General features: G+C 51.6%; 1 protein-coding gene across 4 annotated transcripts in view; it reads left to right on the top strand.

Moving 5' to 3' along the window:
• Positions 1-22369, top strand: part of PDE3A (phosphodiesterase 3A) — a 454441-nt gene that overhangs the window by 294833 nt on the left and 137239 nt on the right. For 3 of the 4 annotated variants that reach the window (XM_073562348.1, XM_073562351.1, XM_073562350.1), the window contains exon 2: positions 4479-4529. In XM_073562348.1, the coding sequence (XP_073418449.1) occupies positions 4479-4529 (51 nt within the window). Of the gene's footprint in view, positions 1-4478; positions 4530-18657; positions 19183-22369 lie in introns of those variants that run through there. The other variant, XM_073562347.1, reaches the window with a different exon arrangement.

The raw sequence follows: 22369 nt of genomic DNA, 5'->3' as shown, positions 1-22369 counted from the left end.
GCTGTACGGGGCGCACTGTCCTGTGGTAGCACTGTGCTGTACGGAGCACACTTTCCTGTAGGGGGCACTGTCCTGTGGTGGCACTGTGCTGTATGGGGTGGCACTGTCCTGTAGGGAGCGCACTGTCCTGTGGTGGCACTGTGCTGTATAGGGTGCACTGTAATGCAGGAGGCACTGTTCTGCATTGTCCTGTAGGGGACGAAGTGTCCTGTGGTGGCAGTGTGCTGTACGGGGTGCACTGTCCTGTGGTGGCAGTGTCCTGTAGGGAGCGCACTGTCATGTAGGAGGCACTGTCCTGTGGTAGCACTGTGCTGTATGGTGCACACTGTCCTGTAGGAAGCGCACTGTCCTGTGGTGGCACTATGCTGTATGGGGTGCACTGTCCTGTAGGAGGCACTGTCCTGTGGTAGCACTGTGCAGTACGGAGCAAACTGTCCTGTAGGGGGCACTGTCCTGTGGTGGCACTGTGCTGTATGGGGTGGCACTGACCTGTAGGGAGCGCACTGTCCTGTGGTGGCAGTGTGCTGTAGGGAGTGCACTGTCCTGTGGTGGCAGTGTGCTGTACGGGGTGCACTGTCCTGTAGGAGGCACTGTCCTGTGGTAGCTCTGTGCTGTACGGAGCACACTGTCCTGTAGGGGGCACTGTCCTGTGGTAGCACTGTGCTGTACGGAGCACACTGTCCTGTAGGGGGCACTGTCCTGTGGTGGCGCTGCTGTATGGGGTGGCACTGTCCTGTAGGGAGCGCACTCACCTGTGGTGGCAGTGTGCTGTACGGGGTGCACTGTCCTGTGGTGGCACTGACCTGTAGGGAGCGCACTGCCTTGTGGTGGCAGTGTGCTTTAGGGGGCAGTCTTGAACCCCCACCCTGTTTTTTCATCACTCTTTCCTCCTGGGAGTTCAGCTCACTTTGATGTCATCTAGTTAATGATTTCCTTCGGATATTAAATCGCCACTCGTCTCTCTTGGAAGTTAATTACATGGCAATTGATTAAATGTGAACTGCTGCTCATTAACTCTTCAGCTGCCAGGAATGTTGTGGGAAAGTATGTGCCCCCTCCAGATGTCTGCTCCGCTAATACCACCACCATCGTCCCCATCATTTTCAGCCGCTGCTCTCGGGGGACATTCATCTGCAGGCTGTTCTGTCCTCTGCACACAGGAGCCGCCATGTCTCAGCTCTGTTGTCTGTAGGATTGTGCCTCCTTTAGGGGCCCTCCATGTGCAGAACTTGTAGGGCTCTTGTTTGGGCCCTGAATATAATGGACTTCATCCCCTCAGTTTCTGATAGTCATTCATGGGTTAATGTTGTGGCTGTCACTGGAGTAATATATTCCTGCAGATGCCCCAGAGTTTCTGTGATTGAGGGTCACCAGGTCACCACTTTTTCTGGATACACGGGTTCTTTCCGGTGTGATGTCAGAGCGTCGCTGTCACCTAACCTCATGTCCCCATGGGTCTCTTCACCATCCAAAGCCTGCTGTCCACAGACACCCAAAAAGATAAGCTGCAGCTCCATCCCCCTCTCCTCTCACAGCCTGCAGTCTCATAGGCACCCAGAAAGAGAAGCTGCAACTCCATCACCCTCTCCTCTCACAGCCTGCAGTCTCATAGGCACCCAGAAAGAGAAGCTGCAGCTCCATCACCCCTCTCCTCTCACAGCCTGATGTCCACAGACACCCAAAAAGAGAAGCTGCAACTCCACCCCCTCTCCTCTCACAGCCTGCAGTCTCACAGACACTCAAAAAGAAAAGCTGCAGCTCCATCCCCTTCTCCTGTTACAGCCTGCAGTCTCATAGGCACCCAGAAAGAGAAGCTGCAGCTCCATCCCCCTCTCCTCTCACAGCCTGCAGTCTCACACCCAGAACGAAGCTGCAGCTCCATCCCCCTCTCCACTCACAGCCTGCAGTCTCATAGGCACCCAGAAAGAGAAGCTGCAACTCCATCACCCTCTCCTCTCACAGCCTGCAGTCTCATAGGCACCCAGAAAGAGAAGCTGCAACTCCATCCCCTCTCCTCTCACAGCCTGCAGTCTCACAGACACTCAAAAAGAGAAGCTGCAGCTCCATCCCCTTCTCCTCTCACAGCCTGATGTCCACAGACACCCAAAAAGAGAAGCTGCAACTCCATCACCCTCTCCTCTCACAGCCTGCAGTCTCACAGACACCCAAAAAGAGAAGCTGCAACTCCATCCCCCTCTCCTCTCACAGCCTGCAGTCTCACAGGCACCCAGAAAGGGAAGCTGCAGCTCCACCCCCTCTCCTCTCACAGCCTGCAGTCTCACAGACACTCAAAAAGAGAAGCTGCAGCTCCTTCCCCTTCTCCCCTCACAGCCTGCAGTCTCATAGGCACCCAGAAAGAGAAGCTGCAGCTCCATCCCCTCTCCTCTCACAGTCTGCAGTCTCATAGGCACCCAGAAAGAGAAGCTGCAGCTCCATCCCCTCTCCTCTCTCAGCCTACAGTCTCATAGGCACCCAGAAAGAGAAGCTTAAGCTCCACCCCCTCTCCTCTCACAGCCTTCAGTCTCACAGACAGTCAAAAAGAGAAGCTGCAGCTCCATCCCCTTCTCCTCATAGCCTGCAGTTTCATAGGCACCAAGAAAGAGAAGCTGCAGCTCCATCCCCTCTCCTCTCACAGCCTGCAGTCTCATAGGTACCCAGAAAGATAATCTGCCGCTCAATCCCCCTCTACTCTTACAGCCTGCAGTCTCATAGGCACCCAGAAAGAGAAGCTGCAGCTCCATCCCCTCTCCTCTCACAGCCTGCAGTTTCATATGCACCCAGAAAGAGTGGCTGCAGCTCCATCCCCTCTCCTCTCACAGCCTGCAGTCTCATAGGCACCCAGAAAGAGAAGCTGCATCTCCATCCCCCTCTCCTCTCACAGCCTGCAGTCTTATAGGCACCCAGAAAGAGAAGCTGCAGCTCCATCCCCCTCTCCTGTCACAGCCTGCAGTCTCACAGACACCCAGAAAGAGAAGCTGCAGCTCCATCCCCTCTCCTCTCACAGCCTGCAGTCTCATAGGCACCCAAAAAGATAAGCTGCAGCTCAATCCCCCTCTACTCTTACAGCCTGCAGTCTCATAGGCATGCAGAAAGAGAAGCTGCAGCTCCATCCCCCTCTCTCACAGCCTGCAGACTCCTAGGCACCCAGAAAGAGAAGCTGCAGCTCCATCCCCTCTCCTCTCACAGTCTGCAGTCTCACAGGCACGCAGAAAGAGAAGCTGCAGCTCCATTGCCTTCTCCTCTCGCAGCCTGCAGTCTCATAGGCACCAAGAAAGAGAAGCTGCAGCTCCATCCCCCCTCTACTCTCACAGCCTGCAGTCTCATAGGCACCCAGAAAGAGAAGCTGCAGCTCCATCCCCTCTCCTCTCACAGCCTGCAGTTTCATTATGCACCCAGAAAGATAAGCTGCAGCTCCATCCCCCTCTACTCCCACAGCCTGCAGTCTCATAGGCACCCAGAAAGAGAAGCTGCAGCTCCATCCCCCTCTCCTCTCACAGCCTGCAGTCTCATAGGCACCCAGAAAGAGAAGCTGCAGCTCCATCCCCTCTCACAGCCTGCAGTTTCATAGGCACCCAGAAAGATAAGCTGCAGCTCCATCCCCCTCTACTCCCACAGCCTGCAGTCTCATAGGCACCCAGAAAGAGAAGCTGCAGCTCCATCCCCTCTCCTCTCACAGCCTGCAGTTTCATATGCACCCAGAAAGATAAGCTGCAGCTCCATCCCCCTCTACTCCCACAGCCTGCAGTCTCATAGGCACCCAGAAAGAGAAGCTTCAGCTCCACCCCCTCTCCTCTCACAGCCTGCAGTCTCACAGACACCCAAAAAGAGAAGCTGCAGCTCCATTGCCTTCTCCTCTCACAGCCTGCAGTCTCATAGGCACCAAGAAAGAGAAGCTGCAGCTCCATCCCCCCTCTCCTGTCACAGCCTGCATTCTCACAGACACCCAAAAAGATAAGCTGCAGCTCCATCCCCTCTCCTCTCACAGCCTGCAGTCTCATAGGCACCCAGAAAGATAAGCTGCAGCTGCATCCCCCTCTACACTCACAGCCCGCAGTCTCATAGGCACCCAGAAAGAGAAGCTGCAGCTCCATCCCCCTCTCCTCTCACAGCCTGCAGTCTCATAGGCACCCAGAAAGAGAAGCTGCAGCTCCATCCCCTCTCCTTTCACAGCCTGCAGTCTCAGACACCCAGAAAGAGAAGCTGCAGCTCCATCCCCCTCTCTTCTCACAGCCTGCAGTCTCACAGACACCCAGAAAGTGAAGCTGCAGCTCCATCCCCTCTCCTCTCACAGCCTGCAGTCTCATAGGCATCCAGAAAGAGAAGCTGCAGCACCATCCCCTCCCCTCTCATAGTCTGTGTATATCACGTGCGTGGTCTCTGTATCTCGACACTGTGTGCAGTCCGTGTATTCCTTGCGTGTCGGGTTTGTGGTACATGTAACACACGTTACCATTAATACTCCTCTCTTTTCTCCGCAGTTAATGGGTCACCAAGAATGGGATTACAAGAGAAGCTCCCGGGGTTCACAGGTCAGTGCCGCTCTGGTATACCCACATATAGATGTGTCCTGTCGGGGTCTCCTCCGCTCCGGTATACCCCACATATAGATGTGTCCTGTCGGGGTCTCCTCTGCTCCGGTATACCCCACATATAGATGTGTCCTGTCGGGGTCTCCTCCGCTCCGGTATACCCCACATATAAATGTGGCCTGTTGGGGTCTCCTCCGCTCCGGTATACTCCACATATAGATGTGTCCTGTTGGGGTCTCCTCCGCTCCGGTATACCCCACTTATAGATGTGTCCGGTCGGGGTCTCCTCTGCTCCGGTATACCCCACATATAAATGTGTCCTGTTGGGGTCTCCTCCGCTCCGGTATACCCCACATATAGATGTGTCCTGTTGGGGTCTCCTCCGCTCCGGTATACCCCACATATAGATGTGTCCTGTTGGGGTCTCCTCCGCTCCGGTATACCCCACATATAAATGTGTCCTGTTGGGGTCTCCTCCGCTCCGGTATACCCCACATATAGATGTGTCCTGTTGGGGTCTCCTCCGCTCCGGTATACCCCACATATAGATGTGTCCTGTTGGGGTCTCCTCCGCTCCGGTATACCCCACATATAGATGTGTCCGGTCGGGGTCTCCTCTGCTCCGGTATACCCCACATATATATGTATAGATGTGTCCGGTCGGGGTCTCTTCTGCTCCGGTATACTCCACATATAGATGTATAGATGTGTCCGGTCGGGGTCTCTTCTGCTCCGGTATACTCCACATATATATATATATAGATGTGTCCGGTCATGGTCTCCTCCGCTCCTCCCATTCAGTTTCATCCCATTGCTTCTAGTCTTTCCTTATGTAAATGAGAATAAAGATGATCCTTCTACAATGTGACAGCCCTTCAGCTATTTGTAGACAGCTATTAAGTCTCCTCTCAGTCTTCTCTTTTGCAGCTAAACGTTCCCAAATCCTGTAATCGTTCCTCATAGGACATACTCTGCAGTCTGCTCACCATCCTGGCCGCTCTTCTCTGAACTTGCTCCAGTTTTTCAATGTCTTTTTTATAATGTGGTGCCCAGAACTGAACACAGTATTCCAGATGAGGTCTAACCAAGGAGAAGTAGAGGGGGATAATGACTGCATGTGATCTAGACTCTATGCTTCTCTCATATATCCTAGCACTGTATTTGCCTTTTTTGCTGCTGCATCACACTGGTGACTCATGTGCAGTCTGTGATCTATTAGTATACCCAAGGTTTTTTTTCAACATGCTGTTGCTTAGTTCTATTCCTCCCATTTTGTACATGTAATTTTTGTTTATCTTGCCCAGATGTAGAATCTTGCATTTCTCCCTATTAAATACCATTCTATTAGTTGCTGCCCATTGTTCAAGCTTATCTAGATCCTTCTGAATCTTTTCTCTGTCTTCTCTAGTGTTAGCTATCCCTCCTAGCTAGGCATCATTTTCAAGTTTGATTAGTTTAACTTCAGTTCCCTTATCTAGATCATTTATAAAATTGCTGAGCAACCCTGCAGCCAGGACAGAGACTTGTGGTACCCCACTTGTAACACTGGGGCCAGGACAGAGCCTTGTGGTACCCCACTTGTAACACTGAGCCCAGGACAGAGCCTTGTGGTCCCCACTTGTAGCACTGTGGCCAGGACAGAGCCTTGTGGTCCCCACTTGTAACACTGGGGCCAGGACAGAGCCTTGTGGTATCCCACTTGAAACACTCTGCCAACTTGATGTGTAGCCATTTATTACCACTCTTTGAGTATGATCACTGAGACAGTTATGAATCCAACTAACCGTAGCCTTGTCAATCCCATACTTGGTTATTTTGTCAATGAGGATAGTATGAGAAACTTTATCACATGCTTTGCTGAAGTTATGATATAGTATAGCTACTGCATTTCCCTCATCCACTCAGTCAGTGATTCCATCATAGAAGGAAATTAGATTAGTCTGGAATGACTTGTTTTGTACAAACCCATGCTGGCTCTGGTTAATCACTGTATTCTTATTCAAGTGCTTACATACATGCTGTTTAATAATTTGTTCACAGATCTTTCCTGGTATAGAAGTAAGGCTCACTGGCCTGTAATTTCCTGGCTCCGTCTTCTTTCCTTTTTTGAAGATAGGGACATTTGCCCTTCTCTAATCTTCTGGGACGTGCGTTTTCCAGGATTTTTCAAAGATTCTGGCTAGTGGTTCTGCAATTTCCTCTGCTAACTCTTTCAGTCCCCTAGGATGTAATTCATCTGGATCAGGAGATGTGAATTCATGTAAATTAGCTCAGTGTTCCCTCACCGTCTCTCTGTTTATGGATAGTGTGGATACTTCTATTCCTTCGATGACACCGTGAAGATCAGTTGATGTCACATTTGCTTTCTTAGAGAACACAGATGCAAAACAGGAATTTATAAGTTCGGCTTCTCAACATCATTTCTGATCACTTCACCCTTTTTTCCTGAAATATCGTGTAGCATCTTTGATTTTTCTTTCACTTTTGACATAACCCCAAATCTTTTTTTGCTGCGTTTGGTCTCCCTTGCCAGCCTCACTTCATTACTGGCTTTAGCTCTTCCAACTCTTGCCCTGCATTCCCTGCAGACAGCATTACATTCTCCTTTATGCCTCCTCCTTCCATTTCGTTTACATGTCTTACATTTACAAACCTCCCATCCTTCTTGGACATATTTGCTCTTTAGACCTTCCGGACATCGGAACTTTCCTACCTCTTTGAGTCCATTAACCCCTTTCTGACATCGGACGTAATGTTCCGTCCATGTGACCTGGGCCTATTTGACCAGAGACGGAATATTACGTCTGTGCGACTGTACGATTGTCGCCAGGTGTCAGCTGATTCTGACAGCTGACACCCAGCACAATGTGCCAGGGTCGGTCACAGACCGCTCCCGGCACTTTAACCCCAAAAATGCTGCGATCGAACACGATCGCAGCATTCCATATGCCGGCAGAGGGCTGACAGCCCATCTGCCTTTGGATCGGAGACCCCACGCCGTGACGCCAATCATTGCCATGGTGAGCTGGCGTCATCATGACAACATCCGGGTCACCAGACCTAGCAAACTTCCTGCTCATGCCCAATGCATGATGAGCAAGTTTGTCAGTGCAGAGCTGACAGTTTCTATAACACGGGGATGATGCTACATCTCCATGCTGTAGAAGTGATCAGCCTGCAAAAAATGATTGTGAAAAAGTAAAAAAAAATTAAATAATTGTAAAAATATTTTTTTAAAAATAAAAAACAATATAGAATATATTTTGATTTTTTTCTTTAAATAAATAATTGAATAAAAAAAACAATAATAAACGTACACATATTTGGTACTGTCCCACTAATTAACCCCTTTAGTGAACACCATAAAAAATAAAGCGTTCTTTTGCCTTGTTTTTTATCATCATACCGCCAAGCGAAAAGTAAAACAAAATGTGATGGAAAGCATGGTTGTAAATAACCGTGGTACCGCTGAAAACGTCATTTTATCCCGCAAAAAACGAGCCGCCACACAGCTCAATCACCAGAAAAAGAAAAAAGTTATAGCTCTCAGAATAAAGCGATGCAAAAATAATTATTGTTTCTATAAAAGTTTTTATTGCATAAAAGCGCCAAAACATAAAAAGGATATGAGGTATCGCAGTAACCGTACTGACCTGAAGAATAAAACCGCCTTATCAATGTTACCGCACGCGGAACGGTGTAAACACCCCCCCAAAAGAAATTCATGAAATACTGGTTTCTGTTCATTCTGCGTCCCAAAAATTGGAATAGAAAGTGATCAAAAAATGTCACGTGCCTGAAAATGGGCGTCAGCTTGTCCCGCAAAAACAAGACCTCACGTGAGTCCGGCTCGTACTTCTAGGCTGTGTGCACACGCTGCGGAATCTGCTGCAGATTATCCTGCGGTTTGGCCCTGCGGTTTTACCATCTCCACAATGGAGGAGATAGGAAACCGCTGCGGAATCCGCAGAAAGAATTGACATGTAAATTCTTTCTGCGGTTTAGAAACCGCAGAAAATCAGCGCGGAAAATTCTGCACCGTCTGCACAGCGGTTTCCATTTCCCATAGGGAATAATGGTACTGTACACCGCAGCAAAATCCGCAGCGTGTGCACACACCCATACGCTACCTGGGGTTGGTTTCTGACCCGATATAAGCTTAGTAACGGACCGGGCTTATATCTAACGAGGAACTGGTGGCAGCATACCGTCCTGGTGTTACTGGGGGATCCTGTCAGTGACGGACCGGAGGTTTATATATGTATTCCCGGACTGGTGATATATACACCGCCCTCACTGCAGAGTGCCCCATAACCAGTACAGGACAGGGCAGCCTCTCTGGCGACTACTTATCCTAGGTGCAGTTCCCAGACTGACCTGAGGGTAAGGGGGCGCCAGAGAGCTGAGACTGTGGAAGCTCCATCACAGATCAGTGACGGCGGGGGGATATCTGTATTCCCCGACTCCTCCCTCTCGTGTGTGTGTGTTTTCCTTACACCTTCTGAGCCTTGCCATGCGCCCACAAAGTGGTTTTCTCCCTCATATGGGGTATCCGTGCACTCAGGAGAAATTACACAACAACTTTTGGGGTCCAATTTCTCCTGTTACCCTTGTCAAAATAAAAAATTTGGATCTGAAGTAAATTTTTTGTATAAAAAAGTTAAATGTTCATTTTTTTTTCCAAAGATTGAGCTGCACGTCAGGGGTTAATGTCTGGAGCGCTGTGCAGGTTTTGACCTGCACACTTGGGGTTAATGATTGGCCTCTTTCTGGTTCTGGGAGAGCTTCTTAAACCCCTGGGAAGCTCCAATCCCTGCCAGTTATACTTTTGCCTTTGGCCGAGTGTGCTCACCCCTGTGTGCCTGTTTGTTGCTATAGCTTGTTTATATGGTTCTGACCCGGCTCTGTTTCCCGTTGTGAGTTTGCCTGTTGATTTTGTACTGCGTTATTATCTCTGTGTGTGACTCATTGCCTGTGACCTGACTACTCTCTGCTCGCCCCTCTTGTACCTTGCAGCTATCTCTGTGTGTGACTCATTGGCTACGTCCTGACTATTCTCACTGTCTATGCCCCTTGGTAATTTTGTCTCGCAGTTACTCTGCTAGGAATTGTCTTGCAGCTCCTAGCTCTGTGGAGTTTAGGCCACGCCCCTAGCAGTCACGTGCTTCAGGTCCTGCAGCTCTGATGTACGCATCTACTCGGCTGCTGCCCGCTCCATAGGTATCTTTGAGCACTGTTCGCTTTACTCAGGACACGCGCACTGGCTCAGTGAGCAAGTTCAGTGCGGTGTCTCTGACAGGTGTCACTTTTGGGCATTTTCTATCATATAGACATCTTAAAGTGACTTCAAATGTGATGTGGTCCCTAAGAAAAATGGTGTAAAAATGAGAAATCGCTGGTCAACTTTTAACCCTTATAACGTCCTAACAAAAAAAATTATGTTTCCAAAAATTGTGCTGATGTACAGTAGACATGTGGGAAAAGTTACTTATTAACTATTTTGTGTGCCGTATCTCTGTGATTTAAGGGCATCAAAAATTCAAAGTTGGAAAGTTGCAAAACACAAGTTATATCAAAGAAATTTCACCCCTAACATGAAGTACAATATGTCACGAGAAAACATTCACAGAATCACCGGGATCTGTGGAAGCGTTTCAGAGTTATGACCTCATAAAGGGACAGTGGTCAGAATTGTAAAAATTGGCCAGGTCATTAAGCTGCAAACCACCGTCAGGCGTAAAGGGGTTAAAATCTGCCCTTCTGAAGTCCAACCTTAAAGTCCTCGCCCTCGCTGGTCTTTCTCTTCCTATAATCCATATTGGAGGATAGCATGATCGCTGCCTCCTAAATTCCCGGCCACCTTTACTTCCTCAATCATTTCTTCACTGTTTGTAAGGATTAGGTCCAAGATTGCAGATCTTCTTGATTTCTCTTCGTCGATTTGAAACATAAAGTTGTCAGCAAGAGAAGATAAGCATTTTCTGGACCCATTACTTCTGCCTGAAAGCGATTCCCAACAAATATCTGGATAGTTAAAATCTCCCATGATCACTATGTCGTCCTTTTTTGAGAACATAGACATCTGATGTAAAAAGAGTTCATCTATATCTTCAGTCTGTCCATGTGGCCTATAGTAAAAACATACAATAGTGGCCTTTCTGATCTTCTCTCTTGGTATTCTTACTCAAACAGTTTCTACAGAGCTACCATTCTCTGAAGCTTGGATCTCTGTGGAGATATATGTTTTCTTAGCATACAATGCAATTCCTCCTCTCTCGTCTTCAAGGTTTATATTTTCATTGTGTGTATCATCCTACCAGGTTTCAGTGATGCCTATGACATCACATCTCTCTTCCTATGTCAGCATCTCCAATTCTCCTTGTTTGTTTTTCATGCTCTGTGCATTTGTATATGTATAGATGTGTTCTGTCACATGTTTTGTTAGACTCAGGTTTATTTCCTTTCTGTGTATTGGAACAACACAAAACAGAGAAAAAAGGCAAATGGGACATAATTTTATACAAAACCATAAAAATGGACTGGACAACATAATTGGCGCCTTTCCATAAGAAATTTTGTCTAATTTTCACTTTTTTTTCCTCCATTTTTTGTGTTGTTCCAATACACAGTAAGGAAGTAAACCTGAGTGTAACAAAACCTGGGGAATTACGATAATGTTCTGGGGGAAATACTTCATTTTCTGGAACAATTTCAAGGATGCCGACACTTTTGGCCATGACTGTACATCGAGAATATATACATGTGCTGGGGGTCTCCTCCTCTCTGGGGTACACTACATATTTATGTGTCCATGTGTTGTGTTGGGGGTCTCCTCCGCTCTGGTGTACACTACATATTTATGTGTCCATGTGTTGTGTTGGGGGGTCTCCTCCGCTCTGGTGTACACTACATATTTATGTGTCCATGTGTTGTGTTGGGGGGTCTCCTCCGCTCTGGAGTACACTACATATTTATGTGTCCATGTGTTGTGTTGGGGGTCTCCTCCTCTCTGGGGTACACTACATATTTATGTGTCCATGTGTTGTGTTGGGGGGTCTCCTCCTCTCTGGAGTACACTACATATTTATGTGTCCATGTGTTGTGTTGGGGGGTCTCCTCCTCTCTGGGGTACACTACATATTTATGTGCCCATGTGTTGTGTTGGGGGGTCTCCTCCTCTCTGGAGTACACTACATATTTATGTGCCCATGTGTTGTGTTGGGGGGTCTCCTCCTCTCTGGAGTACACTACATATTTATGTGTCCATGTGTTGTGTTGGGGGTCTCCTCCTCTCTGGGGTACACTACATATTTATGTGCCCATGTGTTGTGTTGGGGGGTCTCCTCCGCTCTGGTGTACACTACATATTTATGTGTCCATGTGTTGTGTTGGGGGGTCTCCTCCGCTCTGGAGTACACTACATATTTATGTGTCCATGTGTTGTGTTGGGGGGTCTCCTCCTCTCTGGGGTACACTACATATTTATGTGTCCATGTGTTGTGTTGGGGGGTCTCCTCCGCTCTGGTGTACACTACATATTTATGTGTCCATGTGTTGTGTTGGGGGGTCTCCTCCTCTCTGGGGTACACTACATATTTATGTGCCCATGTGTTGTGTTGGGGGGTCTCCTCCTCTCTGGAGTACACTACATATTTATGTGCCCATGTGTTGTGTTGGGGGGTCTCCTCCTCTCTGGAGTACACTACATATTTATGTGCCCATGTGTTGTGTTGGGGGGTCTCCTCCTCTCTGGAGTACACTACATATTTATGTGCCCATGTGTTGTGTTGGGGGGTCTCCTCCTCTCTGGAGTACACTACATATTTATGTGTCCATGTGTTGTGTTGGGGGTCTCCTCCTCTCTGGGGTACACTACATATTTATGTGCCCATGTGTTGTGTTGGGGGGTCTCCTCCGCTCTGGTGTACACTACATATTTATGTGTCCATGTGTTGTGTTGGGGGGTCTCCTCCGCTCTGGAGTACACTACATATTTATGTGTCCATGTGTTGTGTTGGGGGGTCTCCTCCTCTCTGGTGTACACTACATATTTATGTGTCCATGTGTTGTGTTGGGGGGTCTCCTCCGCTCTGGTGTACACTACATATTTATGTGTCCATGTGTTGTGTTGGGGGGTCTCCTCCTCTCTGGGGTACACTACATATTTATGTGCCCATGTGTTGTGTTGGGGGGTCTCCTCCTCTCTGGAGTACACTACATATTTATGTGCCCATGTGTTGTGTTGGGGGGTCTCCTCCTCTCTGGAGTACACTACATATTTATGTGCCCATGTGTTGTGTTGGGGGGTCTCCTCCTCTCTAGAGTACACTACATATTTATGTGTTCATGTGTTGTGTTGGGGGGTCTCCTCCTCTCTAGAGTACACTACATATTTATGTGTCCATGTGTTGTGTTGGGGGGTCTCCTCCTCTCTGGGGTACACTACATATTTATGTGCCCATGTGTTGTGTTGGGGGGTCTCCTCCTCTCTAGAGTACACTACATATTTATGTGCCCATGTGTTGTGTTGGGGGGTCTCCTCCTCTCTGGAGTACACTACATATTTATGTGCCCATGTGTTGTGTTGGGGGGTCTCCTCCTCTCTGGAGTACACTACATATTTATGTGCCCATGTGTTGTGTTGGGGGGTCTCCTCCTCTCTAGAGTACACTACATATTTATGTGCCCATGTGTTGTGTTGGGGGGTCTCCTCCTCTCTGGGGTACACTACATATTTATGTGCCCATGTGTTGTGTTGGGGGGTCTCCTCCTCTCTGGAGTACACTACATATTTATGTGTCCATGTGTTGTGTTGGGGGGTCTCCTCCGCTCTGGTGTACACTACATATTTATGTGTCCATGTGTTGTGTTGGGGGGTCTCCTCCTCTCTGGAGTACACTACATATTTATATGTCCATGTGTTGTGTTGGGGGGTCTCCTCCGCTCTGGTGTACACTACATATTTATGTGTCCATGTGTTGTGTTGGGGGTCTCCTCCTCTCTGGGGTACACTACATATTTATGTGTCCATGTGTTGTGTTGGGGGTCTCCTCCTCTCTGGAGTACACTACATATTTATGTGTCCATGTGTTGTGTTGGGGGTCTCCTCCTCTCTGGTGTACACTACATATTTATGTGTCCATGTGTTGTGTTGGGGGTCTCCTCCTCTCTGGAGTACACTACATATTTATGTGTCCATGTGTTGTGTTGGGGGGTCTCCTCCTCTCTGGTGTACACTACATATTTATGTGTCCATGTGTTGTGTTGGGGGTCTCCTCCTCTCTGGGGTACACTACATATTTATGTGTCCATGTGTTGTGTTGGGGGTCTCCTCCTCTCTGGAGTACACTACATATTTATGTGTCCATGTGTTGTGTTGGGGGGTCTCCTCCTCTCTGGTGTACACTACATATTTATGTGTCCATGTGTTGTGTTGGGGGTCTCCTCCTCTCTGGGGTACACTACATATTTATGTGTCCATGTGTTGTGTTGGGGGTCTCCTCCTCTCTGGAGTACACTACATATTTATGTGTCCATGTGTTGTGTTGGGGGGTCTCCTCCTCTCTGGTGTACACTACATATTTATGTGTCCATGTGTTGTGTTGGGGGTCTCCTCCTCTCTGGAGTACACTACATATTTATGTGTCCATGTGTTGTGTTGGGGGTCTCCTCCTCTCTGGAGTACACTACATATTTATGTGTCCATGTGTTGTGTTGGGGGGTCTCCTCCTCTCTGGAGTACACTACATATTTATGTGTCCATGTGTTGTGTTGGGGGGTCTTCTCCTCTCTGGAGTACACTACATATTTATGTGTCCATGTGTTGTGTTGGGGGGTCTCCTCCTCTCTGGAGTACACTACATATTTATGTGCCCATGTGTTGTGTTGGGGGGTCTCCTCCTCTCTGGAGTACACTACATATTTATGTGTCCATGTGTTGTGTTGGGGGGTCTCCTCCTCTCTGGAGTACACTACATATTTATGTGTTCATGTGTTGTGTTGGGGGGTCTCCTCCTCTCTAGAGTACACTACATATTTATGTGTCCATGTGTTGTGTTGGGGGGTCTCCTCCTCTCTGGAGTACACTACATATTTATGTGTCCATGTGTTGTGTTGGGGGGTCTCCTCCTCTCTGGGGTACACTACATATTTATGTGCCCATGTGTTGTGTTGGGGGTCTCCTTCTCTCTGGAGTACACTACATATTTATGTGTCCATGTGTTGTGTTGGGGGTCTCCTCCTCTCTGGAGTACACTACATATTTATGTGCCCATGTGTTGTGTTGGGGGGTCTCCTCCTCTCTGGAGTACACTACATATTTATGTGCCCATGTGTTGTGTTGGGGGGTCTCCTCCTCTCTGGAGTACACTACATATTTATGTGTTCATGTGTTGTGTTGGGGGGTCTCCTCCTCTCTGGAGTACACTACATATTTATGTGTCCATGTGTTGTGTTGGGGGTCTCCTCCTCTCTGGAGTACACTACATATTTATGTGCCCATGTGTTGTGTTGGGGGGTCTCCTCCTCTCTGGAGTACACTACATATTTATGTGTCCATGTGTTGTGTTGGGGGGTCTCCTCCTCTCTGGAGTACACTACATATTTATGTGTTCATGTGTTGTGTTGGGGGGTCTCCTCCTCTCTAGAGTACACTACATATTTATGTGTCCATGTGTTGTGTTGGGGGGTCTCCTCCTCTCTGGGGTACACTACATATTTATGTGTCCATGTGCTGTGTTGGGGGGTCTCCTCCTCTCTGGTGTACACTACATATTTATGTGTCCATGTGTTGTGTTGGGGGTCTCCTCCGCTCTGGGGTACACTACATATTTATGTGTCCATGTGTTGTGTTGGGGGTCTCCTCCGCTCTGGGGTACACTACATATTTATGTGTCCATGTGTTGTGTTGGGGGTCTCCTCCTCTCTGGTGTACACTACATATTTATGTGCCCATGTGTTGTGTTGGGGGGTCTCCTCCTCTCTGGAGTACACTACATATTTATGTGCCCATGTGTTGTGTTGGGGGGTCTCCTCCGCTCTGGGGTACACTACATATTTATGTGTCCATGTGTTGTGTTGGGGGTCTCCTCCTCTCTGGAGTACACTACATATTTATGTGTCCATGTGTTGTGTTGGGGGGTCTCCTCCGCTCTGGTGTACACTACATATTTATGTGTCCATGTGCTGTGTTGGGGGGTCTCCTCCTCTCTGGTGTACACTACATATTTATGTGTCCATGTGTTGTGTTGGGGGTCTCCTCCTCTCTGGAGTACACTACATATTTATGTGTCCATGTGTTGTGTTGGGGGTCTCCTCCTCTCTGGTGTACACTACATATTTATGTGTTCATGTGTTGTGTTGGGGGGTCTCCTCCTCTCTGGAGTACACTACATATTTATGTGTCCATGTGTTGTGTTGGGGGTCTCCTCCTCTCTGGAGTACACTACATATTTATGTGTCCATGTGTTGTGTTGGGGGTCTCCTCCTCTCTGGTGTACACTACATATTTATGTGTCCATGTGTTGTGTTGGGGGGTCTCCTCCTCTCTGGTGTACACTACATATTTATGTGTTCATGTGTTGTGTTGGGGGGTCTCCTCCGCTCTGGTGTACACTACATATTTATGTGTCCATGTGTTGTGTTGGGGGGTCTCCTCCTCTCTGGGGTACACTACATATTTATGTGTCCATGTGCTGTGTTGGAGGGTCTCCTCCGCTCTGGGGTGACATCACAGGACGCTGTGCTCATGTTGGGGGGAGGTCATTGGGGTCTCCCTGAGGACAAGCATGGATACAATGTATCATCGATGGTGTAACGCAGTCAGTGACGTCTTGTGTCTCCCGCCTCCCTTTAACGTCTATGGGCGGCCCCGTCCCGTGACGGCACAGGTCGCCCGGGGGGCTCATCATGCCAGTCCCTGATGTGGGGTCATTTATCTTCAGGAGGTAATGACCGCACTAATGTCATCCGTAAATGCGATTACAGGCCCGGCAGCGGCTCGCTAATGTCTCCTGTGACGTCAGATAATGAAGTTACTGCGCAGATGGCAGAAAATTAGTGCAGCGGCCAGATTGTGCCGGACCACCGTGTGACTGGCTGGACCCTTCTGATTTTTACCGCAGTCAGCCTAGGCCATGAAAGGTGCAGAGCGAGTAGCTGACGGCCTCTGGGAATTACAGGTCTCATGACACATTGTGGCCAGATCCATCAGAATCCAAACCCTCCTGTAACAGAAAGATGGCGGTGCTGAGCCTCCAACCAGTGGATTGGGTTAAATTGGTGATGTTTGCAGAAGTCATTACATAGGTCATTCCTCCCAGGAGAGGCAGCGGGTTCTGTCCTCAGGGAGGGGCCGTGATCTGTGTAGAGTCCTCAGGGAGGGGCCGTGATCTGTGTAGAGTCCTCAGGGAGGGGCCGTGATCTGTGTCGAGTCCTCAGGGAGGGGCCGTGATCTGTGTCGAGTCCTCAGGGAGGGGCCGTGATCTGTGTCGAGTCCTCAGGGAGGGGCCGTGATCTGTGTCGAGTCCTCAGGGAGGGGCCGTGATCTGTGTCGAGTCCTCAGGGAGGGGCCGTGATCTGTGTCGAGTCCTCAGGGAGGGGCCGTGATCTGTGTCGAGTCCTCAGGGAGGGGCCGTGATCTGTGTCGAGTCCTCAGGGAGGGGCCGTGATCTGTGTCGAGTCCTCAGGGAGGGGCCGTGATCTGTGTCGAGTCCTCAGGGAGGGGCCGTGATCTGTGTAGAGGCCTGAGGGAGGCGCCGTGATCTGTGTAGAGTTATCAGGGAGGGGCCGTGATCTATGAAGAGTCCTCAGGGATGGGCTGTGATCTGTGAAGGAGACATTGGTCTATGAGGGGTCCTTGTGTAGGGAGCTGTGATCTATGGGGGTACTGTAGGAGGAGACATTGATCTATAAGTGGTCCTTGTGTAGGGGGCTGTGATCTGTGGGGTGCCCTGTGGAAGGAGACACTGGTCTATAGGGGGTTCTGTAGAAGGAGACATTGGTCTATAGGTGGCTCTGTAGAAGGAGACACTGGTCTATGGGGGAGCCTGTGGAAGGAGACACTGGTCTATGGGGGGGCCTGTGGAAGGAGACATTGGTCTATGGGGGCTCTGTGGAAGGAGACAATGATCTATGGGGGGGCTCTGTGGAAGGAGACAATGATCTATGGGGGGGCTCTGTGGAAGGAGACAATGATCTATGGGGGCCTCTGTGGAAGGAGACAATGATCTATGGGGGGCTCTGTGGAAGGAGACACTGATCTATGGGGGGGGCTCTGTGGAAGGAGACAATGATCTATGGGGGGGCTCTGTGGAAGGAGACATTGATCTATGGGGGGGCTCTGTGGAAGGAGACATTGATCTATGGGGGCTCTGTGGAAGGAGACATTGGTCTATGGAGGGGCCCTGTGGAAAGAGACATTGGTCTATGGGGGGGCCCTGTGGAAGGAGACACTGGTCTATGGGGGGTTCTGTGGAGGGAGACACTGGTCTATGGGGGGTTCTGTGGAAGGAGACATTGGTCTATGGGGGGCTCTGTGGAAAGAGACATTGGTCTATGGGGGGGTTCTGTGTGAGGAGACATTTGTCTATGGGGTGGTTCTGTGGGAGGAGACCATGGTCTATGGGGAGCTCTGTGGAAGGAGACCTTGATCAATGGGGGGTTCTGTGGAAGGAGACCATAGTCTATGGGGGGTTCTGTGGGAGGAGACATTGGTCTATGGGGAGGCTCTGTGGATGGAGACCTTGATCTATGGGGAGGCTCTGTGGATGGAGACCTTGGTCTATGGGGAGGCTCTGTGGATGGAGACCTTGGTCTATGGAGGGTTCTGTGGGAGGAGACCTTGGTCTATGGGGGGCTCTGCGGGAGGAGACCTTGGTCTATGGGGAGGCTCTGTGGATGGAGATCTTGGTCTATGGAGGGTTCTGTGGGAGGAGACCTTGGTCTATGGGGGGCTCTGTGGATGGAGACCTTGGTCTATGGAGGGTTCTGTGGGAGGAGACCTTGGTCTAAGGGGGGCTCTGTGGGAGGAGACCTTGGTCTATGGGGAGGCTCTGTGGATGGAGACCTTAGTCTATGGGGGGCTCTGCGGGAGGAGACCTTGGTCTATGGGGGGCTCTGCGGGAGGAGACCTTGGTCTATGGGGGGCTCTGCGGGAGGAGACCTTGGTCTACGGGGGGGTCCAGGACCCGGAGCAGCATCTAACCTATATTGATTATGTCCCGGATGAGAGACCCTGATGTCCTCTGCAGTGATGGTCTAATGATAAAGCATCTCCCTTGAATGAAGTGAATTATGTACGAAGAGATTTGGAGCGAGCAGGATAATGAGCGAGCGGGATAATGAGCGGCAGCACTGGGAACAATTGCTCATTGTCTTTATCAATCTATTTCCTATAATTGAATGCGGAGCGCGGCGGCGTCTGCTCCTCGTCAGGACCGCGGCTTCGCACTTTACCCTCCGGTTCCTAAGCAACCCTTCTTCTAAGATTAAAGACTTCCTGAGCCGTCAGCCTCCGGCACGGCTTCACTGGAGATTTGCCGACGATCGTACCGGTGTCCATGGGCTCCCGCAGCCAGACTCTACCTCCGCCATGAGCTGGAGAAGCCTCCGCCGCCTGAAGCGGAGGAGGGAAGTCGTCCCGTCCAGGGCTCAGGTATGCGGAAGGGGTGCAGTGCATGCTGGGAGTGGTGCAGTGCGGGGCCCATGATGCATGACGTCTCCTTTTAGTATTGTTCCTAAACTTCACATTTACAGGATAGTGAGCCGTGAGGGGGTACCGGCCCCGGATAGTGAGCTGTGAGGGGGTACCGACCCCAGATAGTCAGCCGTGAGGGGGTACCGGCCCTGGATAGTGAGCTGTGAGGAGTACCGGCCCCAGATAGCAGTGAGGGGGTACCGGCCCTGGATAGTGAGCTGTGAGGAGTACCGGCCCCAGATAGCAGTGAGGGGGTACCGGCCCCGGATAGTGAGCTGTGAGGAGTACCGGCCCCGGATAGTGAGCTGTGAGGAGTACCGGCCCCAGATAGCAGTGAGGGGGTACCGGCCCCAGATAGCAGTGAGGGGGTACCGGCCCCAGATAGCAGTGAGGGGGTACCGGCCCCAGATAGCAGTGAGCGGGTACCGGCCCCGGATAGTGAGCTGTGAGGGGGTACCGACCCCGGATAGTCAGCCGTGAGGGTGTACAGGCCCCGGATAGTCAGCCGTGAGGGGGTACCGGCCCTGGATAGTGAGCTGTGAGGAGTACCGGCCCCAGATAGCAGTGAGGGGGTACCGGCCCCGGATAGTCAGCTGTGAGGGTGTACAGGCCCCGGATAGTGAGCAGTGAGGGTGTACCGTTCCCGGATAGTGAGCAGTGAGGGGGTACCGGTCCGGATAGTGAGCCGTGAGGGGGTACCGGGCCCGGATAGTGAGCCGTGAGGAGGTACCGGCCCTGGATAGTGAGATGTGGGGGTACCGGCCCCGGATAGTGAGATGTGGGGGTACCGGCCCCGGATAGTGAGATGTGGGGGTACCGGCCCCAGATACTGAGCAGTGAGGGGGTACCGGCCCAGATAGTGAGCCGTGTGGGGGTACCGGGCCCGGATAGTGAGCTGTGAGGAGGTACCGGCCCTGGATAGTGAGATGTTTGGGTACCGGCCCCGGATAGTGAGCAGTGAGGGGGTACCGACCCCGGATAGTCAGCCGTGAGGGGGTACCGGCCCCGGATAGGGAGCTGTGAGGGGGTATCGACCCCGGATAGTCAGCCGTGAGGGGGTACCGGCCCCGAATAGTGAGCCGTGAGGGGGGTACCGGCCCCGGATAGTGAGCTGTGAGGTGGTACCGGCCCCGGATAGCTGTGAGGGTGTACAGGCCCCGGATAGTGAGCCGTGAGGGGGTACCGGCCCCGGATAGTGAGCTGTGAGGAGTACCAGCCCCAGATAGCAGTGAGGGGGTACCGGCCCCAGATAGTCAGCTGTGAGGGTGTACAGGCCCCGGATAGTGAGCCGTGAGGGCGTACCGGCCCCGGATAGTGAGCTGTGAGGAGTACCGGCCCCAGATAGCAGTGAGGGGGTACCGGCCCCGGATAGTGAGCAGTAAGGGAGTACAGGCCCTGGATAGTGAGCTGTGAGGGGGTACCAGCCCAGATAGTCAGCTGTGAGGGTGTACTGTTCCCGAATAGTGAGCAGTAAGGGTGTACAGGCCCCGGATAGTGATCTGTGAGGGTGTACCGGCCCCAGATAGTGAGCAGTAAGGGTGTACAGGCCCCGGATAGTGAGCAGTAAGGGTGTACAGGCCCCGGATAGTGAGCAGTGAGGGGGTACCGGCCCGGATAGTCAGCTGTGAGGGTGTACCGTTCCCGGATAGTGAGCCGTGAGGGGGTACCGGTCCGGATAGTGAGCCGTGAGGGGGTACTGGGCCCGGATAGTGAGCCGTGAGGAGGTACCGGCCCTGGATAGTGAGATGTGGGGGTACCGGCCCCGGATAGTGAGATGTGAGGGGGTACTGGGCCCGGATAGTGAGCCGTGAGGAGGTACCGGCCACGGATAGTGAGATGTGGGGGTACCGGCCCCGGATAGTGAGCCGTGAGGGGGTACTGGGCCCGGATAGTGAACCGTGAGGAGGTGCCGGCCCCGGATAGTGAGATGTGAGAGGGTACCGGGCCCGGATAGTGAGATGTGGGGGTACCGGCCCCGGATACTGAGCAGGGAGGGTGTACCAGCCCCGGATAGTGAACCGTGAGGAGGTGCCGTCCCCGGATAGTGAGATGTGAGGGGGTACTGGGCCCGGATAGTGAGCCGTGAGGAGGTACCGGCCACGGATAGTGAGATGTGGGGGTACCGGCCCCAGATACTGAGCAGTGAGGGGGTACCGGCCCGGATAGTGAGATGTGAGGGGGTACCGGGCCCGGATAGTGAGATGTGGGGGTACCGGCCCCGGATAGTGAACCGTGAGGAGGTGCCGGCCCCGGATAGTGAGATGTGAGGGGGTACCGGGCCCGGATAGTGAGATGTGGGGGTACCGGCCCCAGATACTGAGCAGTGAGGGGGTACCGGCCCGGATAGTGAACCGTGAGGAGGTGCCGGCCCCGGATAGTGAGATGTGAGGGGGTACCGGGCCAGGATAGTGAGATGTGGGGGTACGGCCCCAGATACTGAGCAGTGAGGGGGTACCGGCCCGGATAGTGAGCCGTGTGGGGGTACCGGCCCCGAATAGTGAGATGTGAGGGGGTACCGGGCCCGGATAGTGAGATGTGGGGGTACCGGCCCCGGATACTGAGCAGTGAGGGTGTACCAGCCCCGGATAGTGAGCAGTGAGGGGGTACCGCCCCGGATAGTGAGCCGTGTGGGGGTACCGGCCCCGGATAGTGAGCAGCGAGTGGGTACCGGGCCCGGAAAGTGAGCCGTGAGGAGGTACCGGGCCCGGATAGTGAGCCGTGAGGAGGTACCGGCCCCAGATAGTGAGCAGTAAGGGTGTACAGGCCCCGGATAGTGAGCAGTAAGGGTGTACAGGCCCCGGATAGTGAGCAGTGAGGGAGTACCGACCCGGATAGTCAGCTGTGAGGGTGTACCGGCCCCGGATAGTGAGCAGTGAGGGTGTACCGTTCCCGGATAGTGAGCAGTGAGGGGGTACCGGTCCGGATAGTGAGAGGTGGGGGTACCGGCCCCGGATAGTGAGCAGTGAGGGGGTACCGGGCCCTCATAGTGAGCCGTGAGGAGGTACCGGCCCCGGATAGTGAGATGTGGGGGTACCGGCCCCGAATAGTGAGCAGTGAGGGGGTACCGGGCCCGGATAGTGAGCCGTGAGGAGGTACCGGCCCCGGATAGTGAGCAGTGAGGGGGTACCGGGCCCGGATAGTGAGC

This window comes from Dendrobates tinctorius, unplaced genomic scaffold, assembly GCF_039654945.1.
Source record: "Dendrobates tinctorius isolate UK_male_01 unplaced genomic scaffold, ASM3965494v1 ptg000348l, whole genome shotgun sequence".
Classification (NCBI taxonomy): domain Eukaryota; kingdom Metazoa; phylum Chordata; class Amphibia; order Anura; family Dendrobatidae; genus Dendrobates; species Dendrobates tinctorius.
The sequence above is the reverse complement of the archived record's forward strand: the minus strand, read 5'-3'. Positions and strand labels throughout refer to the sequence as shown.